The sequence below is a fragment of the Biomphalaria glabrata genome, chromosome 9 (assembly GCF_947242115.1).
Source record: "Biomphalaria glabrata chromosome 9, xgBioGlab47.1, whole genome shotgun sequence".
Lineage (NCBI taxonomy): Eukaryota > Metazoa > Mollusca > Gastropoda > Planorbidae > Biomphalaria > Biomphalaria glabrata.
The window spans coordinates 32,330,512-32,350,019 of NC_074719.1; the positions used below are offsets into that span (position 1 = coordinate 32,330,512).

Below are 19,508 nucleotides of genomic sequence, written 5' to 3' on the forward strand. Positions count from 1 at the left end.
CAGTTGAGATTTGAGCTTTGTATGCTAGCTAACAATGAATTTTAAATTGACTAAACATGCAAATAGACTGATTGTGTCTTTCATTGAAAACTTCTATAATTTTATTCAGTTTCAAAAACATTAGGACATGTAAACTTCCAACAATAGATAACATTTTTGGAATTCCAAGAATAAATCTAATTTACACACATTCTTTTTTTTTTCACAACTGACACCAGACTGCTTGATGTCCTTGTTTTTGGCAGAGTTTATTGATACCATAAACAAAAAACTTTATTTACTCATTGTTCACTTCTAGATTTGTGTTTTGGAAAGTTGATTAAGGGGAAAAATTAATCAATCTGGCTTTAGTAGTAATAAATACTTGATTATTTGTCAAATTTTCAAAAATTATTTAACAATTATTAGTAGTAAAATACTTTAACTTTTTTGGCAAGTTGTAAATGTAATTAATTAAGATTTTTTGTTGATTGCAGGTCTAGATCGGCTAATTGCCATCATGTGTAAGAAAGACTCTATTCGTGATGTCATAGCATTCCCCAAAATAATGGGTGGAAAAGACCCTCTGAGTGATTCCCCTGCCTCTATTTCTCAGGCTGATATGGATTATTATCACTTAAAGCTGAAGACACAAGATGGCCACTCGGAATGAAAGTGTTTGATTGTCTTGCATGATGGAGTGAATGGTATCTCACATGTCATTGGACAAAATGATTTTACACTGTGATGATTTATGAAACATTGATACACATTTTTAGAATACAACTGTCAAAAAAACAAACTTTCTCGTTCTATATGAACAAAAGTGTCATGGAGATCCTAGTATATAGGATGGCAGGTTCACTTAAAGTAACTAAGAAAGCTGAGATAGTATGTTACTAGGAGGAGGAGGGTTGATATCACCCAGTATGTCAACCCTTGTCTTACAAATGTGTGCTGAACATGAGGCCAACACAAATGTTATCATTTGCCACCAGGGTCATCCAATCCATGACATCTTTATCAGTAGTATTAAATAAACAAACAAAACAAAAGATAAAGCCATTTCTATAGTTTTAATCTCCTTGTATTGTCCAACAAATATGTTACATTTGAACACATTTATAATTCTATTCCTCTGTCAAATAAATCAAATGTAAACACCTGTGGTAAAAGAGCATTGAGGCTTATTGATAAGTAACTTGAGTACAAGACATTTTGGGAAATATCTGCTACATGAGAAACTCCTTTAATGTTAGACTCACAGAGAAATGAAGCTGACTTAATCTGGGCTAAACCTTCAAGAGAAACTTTTTATGTTTTTTAAAGCAACTTACACAAATAAGTAAAAGAGAAAAAAAAGGAGCCAAGATGGTAATGGTGACAATACAAGTTTGGTCATGATAATGTAAAAAACAATCATAAATGAGTATTTATAGTAGTGCAAATTACTCTCTTGTCCTGAGACAGGCAAGTAAACTGCTTCGTCAATGACAGGCAAGTAAACTGCTTCGTCAATGACAGGCAAGTAAACTGCTTCGTCAATGACAGGCAAGTAAACTGCTTAGTCAATGACAGGCAAACTAGCCTATACTCCTTTAAAAGAAACCAATAAGAAAGGAACTATTTAACCTATACATTTTGTCATATCTAAAACCTGTGAAAGTCTTACAAACTTGAGGACCTGACTTGGGCAGATTTTTCTTTTTGTTAGACATTTGGTTAAAAAAAGGTAAAAAAAAAAAAAGATTCTTTTAAGTTTCAGTGCCTTATGTCCAGTCCATAAAATAAATCAATAATTAAATTATGGCTTTTATATACTGCTACTTACATGCTTATAGCATGCTAAGAGCGCTTTGGTCTAATCTCAGTTGTGGACCAGTGGGGGGAGGGGTATCTAGGAGAAGGTTTTTACGTGCTGCCTTTAGGCGCTCAGTAAACACAACTCTGCCCGAGTCAGGTGTCGAACCTCGAGCCAAGCCAAGCTAAGTTCAAACGCACTTAGCCTCTCAACCACGCTTCCCATATAGTGGATCTATTTAGACCACTTTCAGTGGAGAATGTCAGCTTCCCCATTCAAGTAGATGAATGATCACCTCTACTTATTTGATTATCTGAAATTGTAAGAAGTTCAACATCTAGGGAGATGACTTACAACTAGTTAATGGCACACTACTTTTACTGTTCTACTATAGTGCTAAAACAAGTATACAAATTATGACAAACATTTTGTACAATACATAATTTACATGCCCCCCCCCCCTCGTGCCAAACACTGGAGATATTTATTTCTTTATTTGCTTCCATTATGAAATAGTTCCATATAAAAAGAAGATTTCATTTAAAAGCACAAAATTTGCTCTAATTGATTAATTTTCTTTAACTAACTAGTATACAGCAGCTCTGGAATGTTAAAGTCACTTTACCTTTGTACAATTCTAAACATAGCCTTTGGTGCGAATAGTATTACTTATGAATAATCATACATAATGGATTTTATTTTATGAAATACACAATAGATCATTAAAAACTTTGAATGAATTTAATTTTATGTCTGATTATAATATCATGAAGTTGTTGCTTTTCCCCCAACTGAATAAGAGAAAAAAAAATCAAGCAAGTTCATTTTTCTTACTTTTGGTGAAGTTTTCATAGGCCAAAATAAGTTTTTTGAGGCCACTAACAATGGCATCCTCATTCAAAGAACTGAAAGCCAATCTGGCAGAGTTTTTGGAGCCTAAAGTAGGTGAACAACTGAGGGAAAAAATAAAATATTTATAGATAAATAAATTGTTTCATTTTTGAACACAATTTTAAGTACATAAATAAAACATGCAGAAACTGTGTTAACATTTTAGTTCCTTGCAGTCTTTTTTTTTTTTTACATTCTCACGTTGCAATGCAACAATAGCGCTATTTCTCCAAGAGTTTGTGCTACCAGTATGACATTGCCCCATAGCCATTTGATGTTCATGTCACTGCCCTGGGTGAATATGCTTCATATGCAATTGTACTATCACAAAAGACATAAATTTGGCCAAGCAATAGCTACAAGAGACAAAAGCAGGAGTTGGGTTTGTTGCTAGACAAAGTAAAACTTTCTCTGAAATTAAAAATAGCAAGTGCCGAGATTAGGAAAAGAATTTGTTAAAGGTTTCTACATGTTGGATCCAGCTTGCAAATATAAGGCATAGCAGAAAGTAGTAGGTCAGTCAATTCCATTGGAGTTGAAATCAATCAAATGTATTTCTATTAATGAATACAATGTTAGTATATCGAAACTTGGAGAAGCTATTTGTGCTTGTTGTCATTTAACTCTGTGTTTAAACTAGTGAAGTTTAATTTAATTTAATTTTATTGCTTAAGTCCCAGTGACATCTTTTGAAACCTGCATCACAATCAAAACAAGGAACATGTCAATAGCTCATTGGACATCTTATTGAATGGACATACATCTAGTAGACATTTACTAGATTATTTAGATACTCAATGGAAGTGGAACCCCAATGAATAAAACATGGTTAAACAAAGGTCATTATATCCTGGTGAATTTTGTTTTAGGCATATTGAGCTCCCCCCCCCCCCCTTTTTCCAACAACTTTTTTTCAAAACTGACTGCATTGATACTCAACAGTTTTATGGTTAAGACAGTTTATGTTTACAGTATTTGATGACTCTGAGATAGATGTTACTAAGAAGGGAAATATTGTACAATGCAAAATATCAAGATTTCAAACCAGTATACAAACTTATAAGTGACAGAAACTTTGAAGTGATAGAATTTAATCTAAGCTATTGTAAATAGGTGAGTGATCTGACTTCTGTGTTCTGGCTGAATGAACCCTACAAGACCTTGTGTTCTGTGAGACCAATACTTAATAAACAACAGCTTTTATTTGGACTTACACTAAACTTATGTCAACTACTTATTTTGTTTTAGCTTGATTCATTAAGGATACATGATCATTTAAAATCTTTAATCAAAATCCAAACTTTCATCAGAATTTAAACTTTAAGATTGTTGGAAAATCTAATGTTTTACTGCTCTATTAATCTACTACTTTACTGCTCTATTAATCTACTGCTTTACTGCTCTATTAATCTAGTGCTTTACTGCTCTATTAATCTACTACTTTACTGCTCTATTAATCTACTGCTTTACTGCTCTATTAATTACTGCTCTATTACCATGCTCTCAATGAATGACAATAAAGAATTAGTGTAAAGTAAGAAATTAAAACAAGCAAAAATCATTTGGCATAATTGACATTTCTGCTTCATTCATTTATATATTTTGTTATTTAAGAAAGTATTACAATAGTTTTTTTAAAGAAATATAGAAAATAATTTTAATGAAACGGTTGTATCTAATATCAACATTTTGAACTATCCACTTACCATATGCCTGGTAAGAAGGTCACATCATATCTTTCTCTAGCAAACCTGAGAAACTCCAAGGCACTTAGGTGTTCAGGAAATGTTACCCATACAAAAAACCCACCCTGAAAACAAAAGTACTTTTTTTTAGAAACATAATATTACAGATGTTTTAAAATCACCATAGATTAACATTAAGCAGTTATGTAAAAGTGAAAGGGAGATAAACCAAGTTTAAAAGCACTTTAAATTAACATTAATTAGTGCTATACTTTGGAGAGTGTACTCAGTGTATCAGGTAGAAAAGATGAAGACATTAAAAGTCGAATAAATCTAGCACGTCAGACATTTACACACCTAAATCCAACCTGGAAATCTCCCCACATCTCTAACACGACTAAAATAAGAATCTTTAATGTCAAGGCGGTCCTACTGTATGGTTCTGAAACATGGAGAACAACTGAAGCAACACCACAAAAAGTACAGACCTTCATCAACAAACACCTGAGATATATCTTGGAAATACACTTGGTATGACAAAGTAGAAAACACCAAACTGTGGGAGATGAAGGGGACAGAGAAATAGAGAGGTGCAGATCTTAGAGAGAAAGTGGAGATGGATTGGTCAACCCTTAGAAAAGATACCAACAACAGAGCTAGACAGAACCTCATGGGCACAAGACTGAGGAAGACTAAAAAGAATGTGGAGATGCAGTGTACAAGTTAAAGAGGACAGGAAAGAGCCATTAAAAAACTAGCAAGAGACAGTGGAGAGTGTTTTTACTGAGGTCTATGTTCCTTGAGGATTGCAAAGGTAAGATCAGGATGCAATGTGAAAGGGAGACAAACAAATTGTGATATTGAAAAGTTTTGCTAAGCCAATTTTGTGTGTGCTAAGCTAGTAAGCAGGAAACACAAACCATTAGGAATTATTAGAGTTGTTTCTCTTACCTTAGGTCTGTGATACTGCCAGTCAGTTGGTTTCAATTCATCTAATGTATCACAAAGAGCTGCCAATCTTTTCTGATAACAAAAGGAAATGAAAGTGGATAAGTAGATTTGTCAATGTATATAAATATTGTTATTTGTATTAAAATGGCTTTAATACTGGAATGAAAATCAGTTCTATTTTTTATTTTTAAAAAAGCATAGCATTCATCAATGATGGAAAAAAACAGAAGTAATGAATAAAGCTGAACAGACACATTTAAATATTTAGTGTCTTTAGTTGAAAAAAATATTTCAGCAAGACTGTTTCAGTCAAACTATGTAAAAAGTCATAGAGTACATCAGTTTCCAGATACAAAAATAAAACAGTACCCCTCAATGAATGGTAGGAAATCTCCAAGATGAATACAAGAATTGAGAGTAAATGCTGAAGAAATAAAGAAACTAAATTTGTTTTTTCTAGTTAGATTTAAGACTTCCAAGTGAAGCTGTGATGGTTTATTTACATTGTGAGACACTGCAGAGTTATCCTGCAATGGCAAGATGAAAAACTAGTTGAACAAGGCAAAGGTGTAGGATGACCTGCATTTTAATCAACTACTGCAGATGGGATTGACAATGTTAAATGGGGAGAATTAGCATCAAGATCAGTTCCAGTGATGATGGAGAAGTAACACTGCAGATAATCAGGTTCTATTGTATCACTTTTTTCCAATCAAGGACAGGATTGACCCACATGGAAGGCAAGCATAAAGGAGGGTCAATGATCACAGTAGTAGGAAAAAGGTTGAATTACATATAAACACTCACTGTCTCTTCTAGACCTGCAGGTCTACAACACAAGGTCTTTCTATACTATCCCATTCCTATCTCATACTATCATTCTAGGCCCCAGAGCACCATTTTTTAAACTTGTCCTACAAGTAACCCTAAAAATACATGAGGAACTTTGGTAGGGTCAGACTTTGAGAGGTTTTTTTTTTTTCTTTCTTTTGGAAAGGGGTAGCTAATAAGCTAGCAATAACAAAAAAAAAGTTACTTTGAAGAAAAACAAAAAAGTTGAGCAATAGCCCACACATTGGCCAAGCTCTGTGAAACGTTCTGCTCTATTGTGCAACATTCTGTCAATTCTGAAACTTTCTGCTCTATTGTGCAACATTCTGTCAATTCTGAAACTTTCTGCTCTATTGTGCAACATTCTGTCAATTCTGAAACTTTCTGCTCTATTGTGCAACATTCTGTCAATTCTGAAACTTTCTGCTCTATTGTGCAACATTCAGTCAATTGTGAAACGTTCTGCTCTATTGTGCAACATTCAGTCAATTGTGAAATGTTCTGCTCTATTGTGCAACATTCTGTCAATTCTGAAACTTTCTGCTCTATTGTGCAACATTCTGTCAATTGTGAAACTTTCTGCTCTATTGTGCAACATTCAGTCAATTGTGAAATGTTCTGCTCTATTGTGCAACATTCTGTCAATTGTGTAACTTTCTGTTCTATTGTGCAACACTCTGTCAATTGTGAAACTTTCTGTTCTATTGTGCAACATTCTGTCAAGCATGAAACTTTCTGTTCTATTGTGCAACATTCTGTCAATTGTGAAACTTTCTGTTCTATTGTGCAACATTCTGTCAATTGTGAAACTTTCTGTTCTATTGTGCCGCGGCGTTCCAGTACCACCTCATCGTGGTCGCCGCGTGAACACTCCGCTCTCCTGGAGTGGCCAAGGGTACTGGTTGCTTGCCGCTGATGAATGAGCAGCCGGCAAGTGTAAAAGGAACTCAAAGGGGTTATGTCCAGCCCCCCCCCCCCTGTGGGGCCCCGGGGCAACGGTGAGTAAGAGACCTAACGGGATCTCCGAAAAGCGGATAGCGCTGGACACCAACTCGAGGGTTGGTCGGGTTCTCCTGGGACTCGGCTGATTCGCGGGTCTCACTTTGGGCAAAGACTGGACTGACTGGCGCGGCCTTAGCGGGCTGCGTCGGGCGGACCGGTCGGCGTCCACGAGCTAGGCTCTAACTAGCCCGTTCCCTGGCGCGCTAGTGGAGGAATCCGCCGCGACCAATGGCGACTCTGACACTGGGAATATCGAGAAACGCGTGCCACCCCACTCCTGCCTTGCAGGAAACTTATATGCCAATCTGTGGCGGTGATTGCTTGGGCAGGTCTCTGCCTTGCCCTTAGTGACGACATAAGTATAGGCCATGCACGCTGCTGCATTAGAGCAGTAACTAAGGCCGCCAACGGCCTTAACCATACAACCATGATTGACACAGACACAGAAAAAAGCGGGCACGAGCAGACCCGAACAGGCTCCGTGCGCCGGGTAGTGGGCGTCAGGCCTGGACACGAAAAGTCAGCTACTAGTCGCCCCGCGACCTCGATGAGGGGGAATTAGTCAGGTCGTGAAAAGTTAGCTAAAATTCCTCCACCTAAGTCCTCTTCTCAACGAACACTGCATTCGTACCTCCTTCGGAGGTCCGATTCGAATAAGGTTGATGGAAGTCTGCCACAACCTCCTGCGGACCTAGATACACCGCAGGCAAATATGACTGGAAGCGAAATAGTGACGGGAGCCTCCGGCCCCCAAACAACCCAAATTGACACTAGTGGGATCCAACCCACTCCAGGGACTAAGCCCATAAACACTAGGTCCCTCCTGATCTTACAAATTAACATCTGCGGGGTCATCCCAAAGGTGTTAGAGCTCTCAAAACTCCTCCACGAGAGGGCAATAGACGTGGCTTTACTACAAGAGACACTAACTGGCAAACGCAATGCCAGTATCACCGGTTATACTGCATTTAAGTGCAAATGCACAGACTGCCGGGGGCTCATCACGTATGTACGCAACAATCTGGTTGCTACACAAGTCCCCGGTCCACGAGTGCATGGGCGTACCGACGCCATCACCCTCGAGATACATAAATTAGGGCGCAAACTCACGGTAACTAATTTGTATAACCCCCCCAAGCATGAAATTAGTCTCGAATATGACTGTACTAATATCAATACTCACAACGTCATCGCAGGAGACTTTAATGCTAAGTCTCAGCAGTGGGGCTATGATTCAACCGACTCATCGGGACATAAAATTCATGAACTGCTAAATAATTCTAATTTGTTCTGTCTGCAAAATAAACATACTCCCCCAACTCTATATCATACCGGAAATGGCAGCCAATCTAGACCAGACCTTACTCTAATCACAGCTAACTTAGAATCACATACTCAATTTCAAGTCCTAGATGACATTGGAAGTGACCATAGACCCATATTAGTCACAATTGCCCTCTCAGAGGCCAGTGGTGTAACCCCAAAAGCCCCGCGTAGATGGAGTTACACCAAGGCGAACTGGCCAGCCTACGAGGCAGCAGTCAACACTGCCCTTATGAATATTGCAGTGGAGGATAGGGACGTTGACATCATATACGGCGAAATAACAGCAGCTATGTTGGGTGCGGCCAAGAGGTTTGTCCCGCGGACTTATCCTGGCGTAAGGCAGAAACGCGTGTGGTCTCAGGAATTGAATAAGCTGGTCCTGAGACGTAAGCGAGCCCGGAGGCTTGCTGAACGGAAGGGTACCCCTGAAATCCGGCGGGAGTACAATCGGCTCTGCAGAGCCACGAGTGAACTGGCCCGACGCGTCCGGTCGGACCATTGGAACGCTGCCTGCGCCGGGATGGATCTTCGGGATACCTCGAAAGCCTGGCGTCTTCTGCGAAACCTAGAGGCCAAAGACACAGCGCGAACGGCTGCCCCTCTATTGTCACCCGGAGGGCCGGTCTCGACGGTAACCAAAATGGCCGGCTTGTTGAATCGACATTTTGCTAAAATCAGCAAGCCCGAAAAGAAGTCTGCCACGTCCAAAGCCCTCAACAAAGAACGTAAGAGGCTCGAGAGGGAGCCAGATGAGCCGGAAAGCCAAGCAACGTGCAACGCGCCCTTCTGTCGTGCTGAGCTGGACAGAGCGATAGCTAAGTGCAAAAATCGAAAAGCTCCGGGGCCAGACAAGGTTACCCCCGAGATGGTAAAACACCTTGGGGGCATTGCGAGAGATAAACTCCTGGAGTTTATGAATCGAACCTGGGCAGAGTCCAGACTGCCCGGGGCCTGGAAGAGTGCTGTCATTGTGCCAGTCCTTAAGAAGGGAAAAGACGCGACTAACGTGGAGTCCTACAGACCCATTTCACTAACCTCAACCCTTGGCAAAGTTGCTGAGCGAATGGTTAACGAGCGGCTAGTTTGGTGCTTTGAGAGTGCCGGTATCCTAGCGCCAGAACAGGCCGGCTTTAGGGCAGGCTTGAGCCCGATCGATCAGGTCACGACATTCGCACAGGAGGTGGCCGACGGGTTCCAGAGGTCCGAGAGCACATACGCGGTGTTCATAGACCTAAAACAGGCCTACGATCGTGTGTGGAAGCAAGGCCTCTATCTTAAGCTAAGAGCTATGGGTGTGCGGGGCAAGATATACAATTGGATACAATCCTTTCTGTCAGGGAGGAGCACACGTACAAAATACCAGCACTCCCTTAGCAAGCCAAAACAACAACTTAATGGCCTGCCTCAGGGCTCTGCCCTGTCCTGTACACTTTTCATAGCCTTTCTTAATGACTTGCCCAGCTCACTACGGTCCAAAAACTGCTATATGCTGACGATATTGTCCTCTGGTCAACCGGGAAGAAAGCCGACCAAATTCAGGCGGCACTTCAAGCAGACCTCCATACCATCTCCTCGTATTGCGACAAATGGCAGATTCAGATAAACGTTGCCAAAACGACCTGGTCCCTGTTCAGCCTAGGAATCGACATCCTTAAGGCTCCATTCGAGCTTCAACTCGGTGGGCTGCGACTCCAGCGTGAAAATACGCCAAAATATCTAGGGGTGACCCTGGATAGAAAACTGTCAATGCTCCAGCACGTCCAGGAAGTTGAACGAAAAGCCTCGGAGAAGTTAGCGTTATTAAGAAAGCTGGCCAGCACAAAGTGGGGTGCCAAAGCTGACATGCTACGCACATTGTATCTAGGGGCAGTCAGATCACAAATCGAATACAGCTATACAGTTCAAGTATATGCTAGTAAAACTGCCCTCGAATCACTCGACCGGGTACAAGCACAGGCTCTACGGTTCATTTGTGGCACCTTTAGGACAAGCCCAACAAACGCTGCTGAAATCTTTACAAACGTGGCACCCTTATATCTTAGGAGGGAGAGGGCAGTACTTACGGCCTACGAGCGCTATAAAAGGGGCGACTCTAGGCTACCCACCTCAATTTTAGTGCGACAGTGGAGAGAGAGGAACCGCATTAAAATGCGATCGTTCCTACATATAGCGGCCAATTTGTCAAATACAGCTGGACTCTCCACTGATAGAATTCCCATTAGGAGAATCAGTACGTGCCCTCCGTGGAGGAGATGCCGGCCCCACAAATAAACCTGTCCCTGTTAGGGCAAGAGGGAGCCACCAAGAGGCGATTAACACCTGCCATTCTCCAAAATTTGGCATCCATTACTATAAAGTCCTACCCATCAGATGCCATATTCTGCTATACCGATGGGTCGGTAATGAGGGACCCCGATAGATCGGGGTATGGGGCCCTTATTGTCTACCCCGACCGGACTGAACCAGATAGGCTCTCTGGTCCATGCGGCTACGCTGCATGCTCCATGGATGCCGAACTTACAGGGATAACTAGGGCGTTCGAGGCCATTAGGGCCCGAATGCTCGAACGCGAGACTAACGCCACTACGGTGGTGTTGGTCACTGACTCTCGCTCCAGTCTCCTAGTTATGGGTGGCGGCGGGGGAGGGTCGCCCGTAATAGAAGAGGCAATCGGCGCCGCAGATAACATCCGCCGAGCTATTGGAGCTGTCGTTTATATGCAGTGGGCGCCTTCACATTGCGGCGTGAAGGGCAATGAAACGGCAGACGCCCTCGCAAGGGAGGGTGCAATGGCAGCCACACACCTCGAAGCACCAAGCACGTACTTACAAGCAACGGCACAAATCCGAGCACTCATTCATGAGAAGTGGTTAAAGTCCTGGGAGGAATCCGACAGAGCACGTGGTGTCTGGCAGCGCATGCGTCACCCAGATCGCGACGATCCATGGTGGCGACTGAGGAGGTCAGAGCAGTCAATAGTTGCGCAGTGCAGGACGGAACACTGTCCTATTGGGGCATACTTTGCCCGGTTCCGCACCAACTTTGACTCCCGATGCCGTCACTGTGGAGAGAGCGTCGAAACAGTGTCGCATGTCTTGTACGAGTGTCCCCAGCTCCGCGAGCTAAGGGGGGACTTGCCTGTGTAGTCACTCGACTTGTATGGTAGCTATGAGGCACTACGCCGGACGGCTAAGTTTCTTGCCAGAGCACTACGGGAGGACTAGTCCTTCCTGCTCTGTTTTTTCAATAGGAGTTCATCTCAGGTTCTATTGTGCAACATTCTGTCAAGCGTGAAACTTTCTGTTCTATTGTGCAACATTCTGTCAAGCGTGAAACTTTCTGTTCTATTGTGCAACATTCTGTCAAGCATGAAACTTTCTGTTCTATTGTGCAACATTCTGTCAAGCGTGAAACTTTCTGTTCTATTGTGCAACATTCTGTCAAGCGTGCAACATTCTGTCAAGTGTGAAACTTTCTGTTCTATTGTGCAACATTCTGTCAAGCGTTAAAATTTCTGTTCTATTGTGCAACATTCTGTCAAGCGTGAAACTTTCTGTTCTATTGTGCAACATTCTGTCAAGCGTGAAACTTTCTGTTCTATTGTGCAACATTCTGTCAAGCGTGAAACTTTCTGTTCTATTGTGCAACATTCTGTCAAGCGTGCAACATTCTGTCAAGTGTGAAACTTTCTGTTCTATTGTGCAACATTCTGTCAAGCGTGAAACTTTCTGTTCTATTGTGCAACATTCTGTCAAGCGTGAAACTTTCTGTTCTATTGTGCAACATTCTGTCAAGCGTGAAACTTTCTGTTCTATTGTGCAACATTCTGTCAAGCGTGAAACTTTCTGTTCTATTGTGCAACATTCTGTCAAGCGTGAAACTTTCTGTTCTATTGTGCAACATTCTGTCAAGCGTGAAACTTTCTGTTCTATTGTGCAACATTCTGTCAAGCGTGAAACTTTCTGTTCTATTGTGCAACATTCTGTCAAGCGTGAAACTTTCTGTTCTATTGTGCAACATTCTGTCAAGCGTGAAACTTTCTGTTCTATTGTGCAACATTCTGTCAAGCGTGAAACTTTCTGTTCTATTGTGCAACATTCTGTCAAGCGTGAAACTTTCTGTTCTATTGTGCAACATTCTGTCAAGCGTGAAACTTTCTGTTCTATTGTGCAACATTCTGTCAAGTGTGAAACTTTCTGTTCTATAGTGAAACATAAAGGAACCAAGAAGTAACTATGTTTTGTTTTTTTATGAAGATTTGTTGTTCTTTATTCATTATTTTGTAAAGGCTACTTAAAGTCAAATCAAGAGAATTGAGACCTAGAACTCTACCTTGTAGGATGCTCTCAACCACTCTGTATGTTCCTTTAGAGCTCCACTGGATAGAAGTTGGCTCATGACTTTAGCCATGTAATGATTGAAGCTGCCACCACTCCAGGTTAAAAAACTGAACAGAAAGACAGGAAATAAGCTTGATAAATCTGCTGATCACACATTTCTTGTCTTTGAAAAAAAAAGTTAAGCTGCATAAGTTACTAAGAGTGTGACTGCTAACCCAATGGTCAGAAATGTAATCCTAGATGCTAATTGGCAAAAAAAGGGGGGGGGTGAGACTTGATAACAAGTCCATCAACAATCTACTAGTTACTGGTACTGCTCATAGCTTGATGTGCCATCATCTACTAGTTACTGGTACTGCTCATACCTCTTGATGTGCCATCATCCACTAGTTACTGGTACTGCTCATAGCTTGATGTGCCATCATCTACTAGTTACTGGTACTGCTCATAGCTTGATGTGCCATCATCTACTAGTTACTGGTATTGCTCATACCTCTTGATGTGCCATCATCTACTAGTTACTGGTATTGCTCATACCTCTTGATGTGCCATCATCTACTAGTTACTGGTATTGCTCATACCTCTTGATGTGCCATCATCCACTAGTTACTGGTATTGCTCATACCTCTGGATGTGCCATCATCTACTAGTTACTGGTATTGCTCATACCTCTTGATGTGCCATCATCTACTAGTTACTGGTATTGCTCATACCTCTTGATGTGCCATCATCTACTAGTTACTGGTACTGCCCATACTTCTTGATGTGCCATCTACTAGTTACTGGTATTGCCCATACTTCTTGATGTGCCATCTACTAGTTGCTGGTATTGCTCATATCTCTTGATGTGCCAGGGGATGAACAGCAGCAAGAGCTGAGCCCTGATCATCATAAAGAGAGTCCAACACTCCCAACAAACAATTTAATTAGACTGCCGGTGTCTACCCTTGAACTAAAACTTGAAAGAGAATTAACCATTTTAAGACAAATCTAACCTTTCATAAATAGGACACAATAATTTAGCAGGTCCCTCAATCCATCCAAGCCTGACGCTAGGGGCAAATATTTTTGAAAATGTTCCATTAGACAACACATTTCCTCCTGTATAGTCTGCGTCAGTCGCCAGATCATATGAGAGAAGTCTCTTCGGTGGACAGGCATCTTGGAAATAGATCAAATTGTATACATCCTCAGCAATGAGCAAAATGTTGTATTTCCTGGCAACTTGTACCAGCTTTTTGCAGCGCTCTGTAGAAATAAATAGTACACTATTAAAAGAACAGCATGTGACACTGCTCAACAAAGAAAACAATCTTAGATCATAGAATGGGCAAATCTTACAATTAGGCAAATCCAGCTGTCATAAAAAAAATTTGTGCATGGATATAAAAGAGCATTTCTAAAAATTAGCAAAATGGATGTTTTCAATAGAACTTTAATTTTAGTTTTGCCATTTTAATATTATTTATTTATTTATTGATGTGAAAGTGGGCTTGGTAAAGTGCTTGGCTTCTGAACCAAGGGGTCCCGGGCTCGAATCAGTGAAGACTAGAATTTAAATTTTGGGATTTTTAGGGCACTTAGAGTCCACCCAACTTTATGGGTACCTGAGATTAGTTGGGGAAAGTTAAGCGGTTGGTCATTGTGCTGACCACATGACAAGCTTGTTAACCATGAGTGATGACAGATGACCTTTACATCATCTGCCCTATAGATTGTAGGGTCTGAAAGGGGTACTTTATTTCCAGAGAAAGATGGGCCTTCCACTCAATGAGTTTAATCTTCAAAAGTAAACAAAAGAAAGTTGTCATTAAATTTATAAAGTTCTAAATTAAATTCCTAAACACTTCAGGAAATTTTTGAAAACAAAAATACTATAGAAATTTTATTCTTTTTTTCATATGTCCCCTTTCTATGCCAGCTTAGTATATTTATGAACAGTCTAGTCTAGTACTGAACAATGGAAAACAGATTTGGTATTTGTGAAAATGTAAATTTGAATTCTGTGAATTGATGTTGACAACCTTCAGTGTAAGTCCAACCAGTTGGGTTGCTAAAGACTGGAACAAGATAAACAGCTGCCCAAAATCTTGAGCTAGGTTCACAAGTAACATTCTGTTTTTGATCTTTGTAAGAAAGAAGAGCTTTTTCTAGGCACTCAGGAATCATTCCAGTTTCATCACCTTGAACTGAAAAAAAAATTATTTAATGAAATTTATCCCTCAATGTAGAGATGGATTTATTTAATCTACTACATATTTGTAAGTTACCACTGACTCATTGATCACGAGATCTTTTAAACTATCATATGTATCTGCATTAAATTTTGAATACAGGTTCCTTTTACCTCCTAGATACTAGCTAAGAATGTTTTTTGACATATTCACAACCTGAGGACTGCTATTCATGAAAAACCAGAAGTTTCTATCAAACCTTTGTATTTTATTTTTGGTATTTCCCCAAAAAGCTGCAGTCCAATTGGAAAGCATTAAATAAAATATCACAAATTCCATATTTGTAAGGCAATATTTTTCTTTTTCTCTTAGTCTACTTATTTGTGATATGCCTTCTGTCATTTCCACTTCCTTTTGAAAGTGGTCTAAATAAAAAATAAAACCAATCCTAATAGAATTTTTGTTTTGAGAGAGAGAGAGAGCAAGTAATGGTATTTTGTAACACTTTAAAAAAAAAAACAACTAACCCTAACAGAATTAAAAATCTTTGTCATTTCGCTACATTAAAATGGGGTCAAATACAATTACAATTAATAAAACCTAACTGATATTTCTTTTTATTTAAAGAACGAAATACTAAGATAAATATAGAAAGGGGAACGGGAATGTGTACGAAGGACTAACGTTTGTTGTTGGCAGGGGTGGAGGGGGAGCAATAAGCAAAAGTGTTACTAATATTAAGGCAGCGGGAGGGGTTCATTATGAAGAGGGTCTTTCCAACTCAAGTCAAAAGTCTATGCGTGAGATATTACAATGTGCAGGTAAAAAAAAAACAAAATGGGGGTTCCAGAAAGTGAAAGTGAGAGAGAGAGAGAGAGAGAATGAAAGAGAAAGCAGGCGATAAAATGTATCTATTATATATTTACAAAATACCACTGACATACTTATTGATCACAAGATCTCTTAAACTATCATATATATATCTGCATGAAATTTCGTACACAGGTTCCTTTTACCTCGTAGATGCTCACTGAGAATGGTTTTTGACAGATTCGCAACCTGAGGACCACTGTTCACAAAAAAAACGCAAGCTTTCAATCAAACCTTTGGATTTTATTTTCAGTATTTCCCCAAAAGGCTGCAGTCTACATAAAAAGCATTTTTTTAAATATTGCGAATTCCAAGTCTACTTATTTTTAATATGCCTTCTGTCATTTCCACTTCCTTTTAGAAGCAGTCAAACAAAAATAATCCTAATAACATTAATGAGATAGATCTAGAGTTTTTTTTTTTCGATCAAGTTGAAACTTTACACAATTATTTATTTTACCAAACAAAACATGCATCAATTAAAAAGTTAACCAATTAGTCAATTAATTATTGGTAATTACTTATTCTTGCTTGATCTTGAAAAATGGAAAAAAAACTTTTACATTATTGAGATATATAGTTGTAAATGTGGAGTTCTTCCTCTTAGATAAGCTCTGCTTTTTTTTCCTTCTTTTTTAAAGTATTTTTATATTTGGCCTGTTTTATATGTATTGTGGTATGCTCTCAGGACTGTCACCTTAATGATCTTGGTTCTAACCTTGCCCATCGCTATTCCTTGCTGTCCTGACTCCTGAAGGTGGTTTGGGCTCAAGTGTAATATATCTTCAATCCAGAATGAACACGTAGACCAACAAACATATGTCATGTGACCTTCCTTCCATCTATTCAAAGTGCAATGGTGTTAGATATTTATAATGCCAGTGGGAAACTTTTGTTCCACCTCATCTTCGAATGTCATTATTATATCCATATACAACAAGCAAAATATTTTTAAAAATCATTTTTTAAAAAACAAAGATTATTTAAGGGGAAGAACTCCTATTTTACAACTACAAATAATGTAGAAGTTATTTCCCTTATTTGATATCAAACAGAATCTCGTGTGGAATTTTTGATCTCCCATCAAGCGCCTCCCCAGGTGGCGGATAGGGGAATGCCCTCCAGATATGGTGGGTACTGGGGAAATAAAATACCCGGGGTGGACCAAATTCAAACCTGCTGCCTTGCAGGAAGTGGAGGGATCCACAAAGGCTAGGGCACCTTACCCAAAAATAAAGGCAGCTATCCAGAGAGCTGAAAGGGGCAGCCCCCCAGATGGTTATGCACAGGGCTAACAACTCTGTCATATAAAAAATACTGTTACGAAAGCTAATACACACAAGAAAACCCGGACAGATCTCAACGGAAAACGACCTAGGCCTGGAAAAGGACATGATTTTTGTTTTGCGACATGGAACGTGCTAAGCCTTTATAGAGCAGGTGCGCTAGCCCAACTTACTGAAGTGTTAAAGAAATATAGGATACCCCTTGCAGCCCTACAGGAAATCAGGTGGAAAGACTCGGACATTCTCAGAACCAAGGAGTATACTATATTTTATAGTGGTGGAAGCACTAACAACTTAGGTACAGGTTTTGCTGTTAAAAAGGAAATGGTAGGTAATGTCATTGGATTTAAACCTGTAAGTGATAGACTCTGCTCACTACGTTTGAAAGGAAAATTCTTCAACATATCATTTATCAATGTTCATGCCCCTACTGAAGATGCAGATGATAACACAAAAGAAGCCTTCTATGATGGACTGGAAAGAATTTATGATGAAGTGCCAAAGCATGACATCAAAATAGTCCTAGGAGATTTCAATGCAAAAATTGGAAAGGAACCAGCATTCAGACCAATAATTGGCAAAGAAAGTTTACATGAAGAGACCAACAATAATGGCATAAGATTAGTGGATTTTGCATCAGGAAAAGGAATGTCTATCAGCAGCACAAAATTCCAACATAAGAATATTCACAAGGTAACCTGGATCTCACCTGATGGCAACACCCAGAATCAAATAGATCATATACTCATAGATAAGAGACATGGATCAGACATACTAGATGTAAGAAGTTTCAGAGGAGCTAATGCTGACTCAGACCACCTACTAGTAAAAGCTAAATTTAGACAAAGAATAAGTACCATACACAATTACCAAAGAAAGAGAGAACAGCAATATGATAGTCAAAAACTCACAAAGGATCCACTTGTTGCAGAAACTTATAGAATGGCACTCCAAACACAACTGACAACATTAGAAAAGGACTGCGAAAATAACATAAATGAGCATTGGGAAATAATAAAGCATGCTATCAAAAGAACAGCAGAAGAGGTAGTTAGATTTAAACAAAAGAACGAGAAAATAGGGTGGTATGTTGATGAATGCAGACAAACTATAGAAGAGAAGAACAATGCCCGAATGAGAGAGAAACCAGGAACACTAGACAGCAATACAATGAAGCAAGAAGAAGGGCCACAAAAGTTGTAAGAAAGAAAAAACGGGAATGGGAAAAGTCCAAGATCACTCAAATTGAGGAACTAGCAAAGGAGGGAGACATGAGAGGAATGTATATGAAAATTAAAGATGAAAAGAACGGATTTCAAGCTAGATCACACATGTGTGAGAACAAAGATGGTCAGCTTATTACAGAAAACAGCAGGGTCATTGAGAGATGGGCTGAATACTTTGAGGAGATCCTAAATACCACTGAAGATGGAGACAATGGAGAATATGAACTGCCACATGGGGAACCAGATCCCTTAGTGAACCCTCCAACACTCATTGAAACATCAGAAATAATTAGGACCATGAAGAATCACAAAGCACCAGGAGAGGACCAAATCACAGCAGAACTAATTAAATATGGAGGGAAAGACTTACATTCCCAAATACACAGACTAATATCAAGAATTTGGGAACAAGAAGTAATACCAACAGAATGGGAAACGGCTCTTATAACCCCAATACACAAAAAAGGATCCAAGTTAAAGTGCTGTAATTACAGAGGAATCTCTCTACTAAATGTGACTTATAAGATACTGTCTAGGCTTATAACTAAGAGACTTGGAAAATATTCAGAAGAAATCTTAGGTGACTACCAATGTGGTTTCAGACCCAACAAATCCACAACCGACCACATCTTCACACTAAGATGTATACTAGAAAAATGCCATGAATACAACATACCAATCCACCAACTCTTTATAGACTATAAAATGGCTTATGACAGTATCAGAAGGAAATACCTATATGACACACTACAGGATTTTGGAATACCCAATAAGCTGACAAGACTTATACATATGACATTAAACAACTCAAAAAGCAAAGTCATGATACAAGGAGAACACTCACGGGAATTTAGGATTAAACGAGGATTAAGACAAGGAGACGCACTTTCCTGCATGCTTTTCAATTTAACACTGGAGAGAGTTATAAGAAATATACACATAAACACAAGGGGAACTATTACTAACTACTTCAGGAGAGAAAACATGGGTCCACAACCAACAGGGACGATATACAGCCAACCTCTACAATACCTTGCTTATGCCGATGACATTGCCTTATTGGGTAAAGAAACCTCTGACATTGCTAGAGCCTTCATACAACTAGAAGAAGCATCTCGACCAGCAGGACTTGAGGTCAATGACAGT

General features: G+C 39.6%; 2 protein-coding genes across 6 annotated transcripts in view; one reads left to right on the top strand and one right to left on the bottom strand.

Moving 5' to 3' along the window:
• LOC106061035 (aspartate--tRNA ligase, mitochondrial-like) overlaps nucleotides 1–2,525 on the top strand; it is a 94,635-nt gene extending 92,110 nt beyond the window's left edge. The window contains exon 18 of the mRNA XM_056042683.1: nucleotides 477–2,525. Within this exon, the coding sequence (XP_055898658.1) occupies nucleotides 477–652 (176 nt within the window). The 3' untranslated portion in view covers nucleotides 653–2,525. The remainder of the gene's footprint in view (nucleotides 1–476) is intronic.
• The window catches only part of LOC106071491 (2-aminoadipate transaminase-like), a 40,317-nt gene that overhangs the window by 13,719 nt on the left and 7,090 nt on the right, over nucleotides 1–19,508 (bottom strand). For all 5 annotated transcript variants that reach the window (XM_056042688.1, XM_056042684.1, XM_056042685.1 and 2 more), the window contains exons 5-10: nucleotides 14,831–14,995; nucleotides 13,802–14,054; nucleotides 12,799–12,913; nucleotides 5,308–5,379; nucleotides 4,378–4,481; nucleotides 2,615–2,733 (exon numbers count right to left, since the gene is read on the bottom strand). In XM_056042688.1, coding sequence (XP_055898663.1) covers nucleotides 2,615–2,733; nucleotides 4,378–4,481; nucleotides 5,308–5,379; nucleotides 12,799–12,913; nucleotides 13,802–14,054; nucleotides 14,831–14,995 — 828 coding nt within the window. The remainder of the gene's footprint in view (nucleotides 1–2,614; nucleotides 2,734–4,377; nucleotides 4,482–5,307; nucleotides 5,380–12,798; nucleotides 12,914–13,801; nucleotides 14,055–14,830; nucleotides 14,996–19,508) is intronic.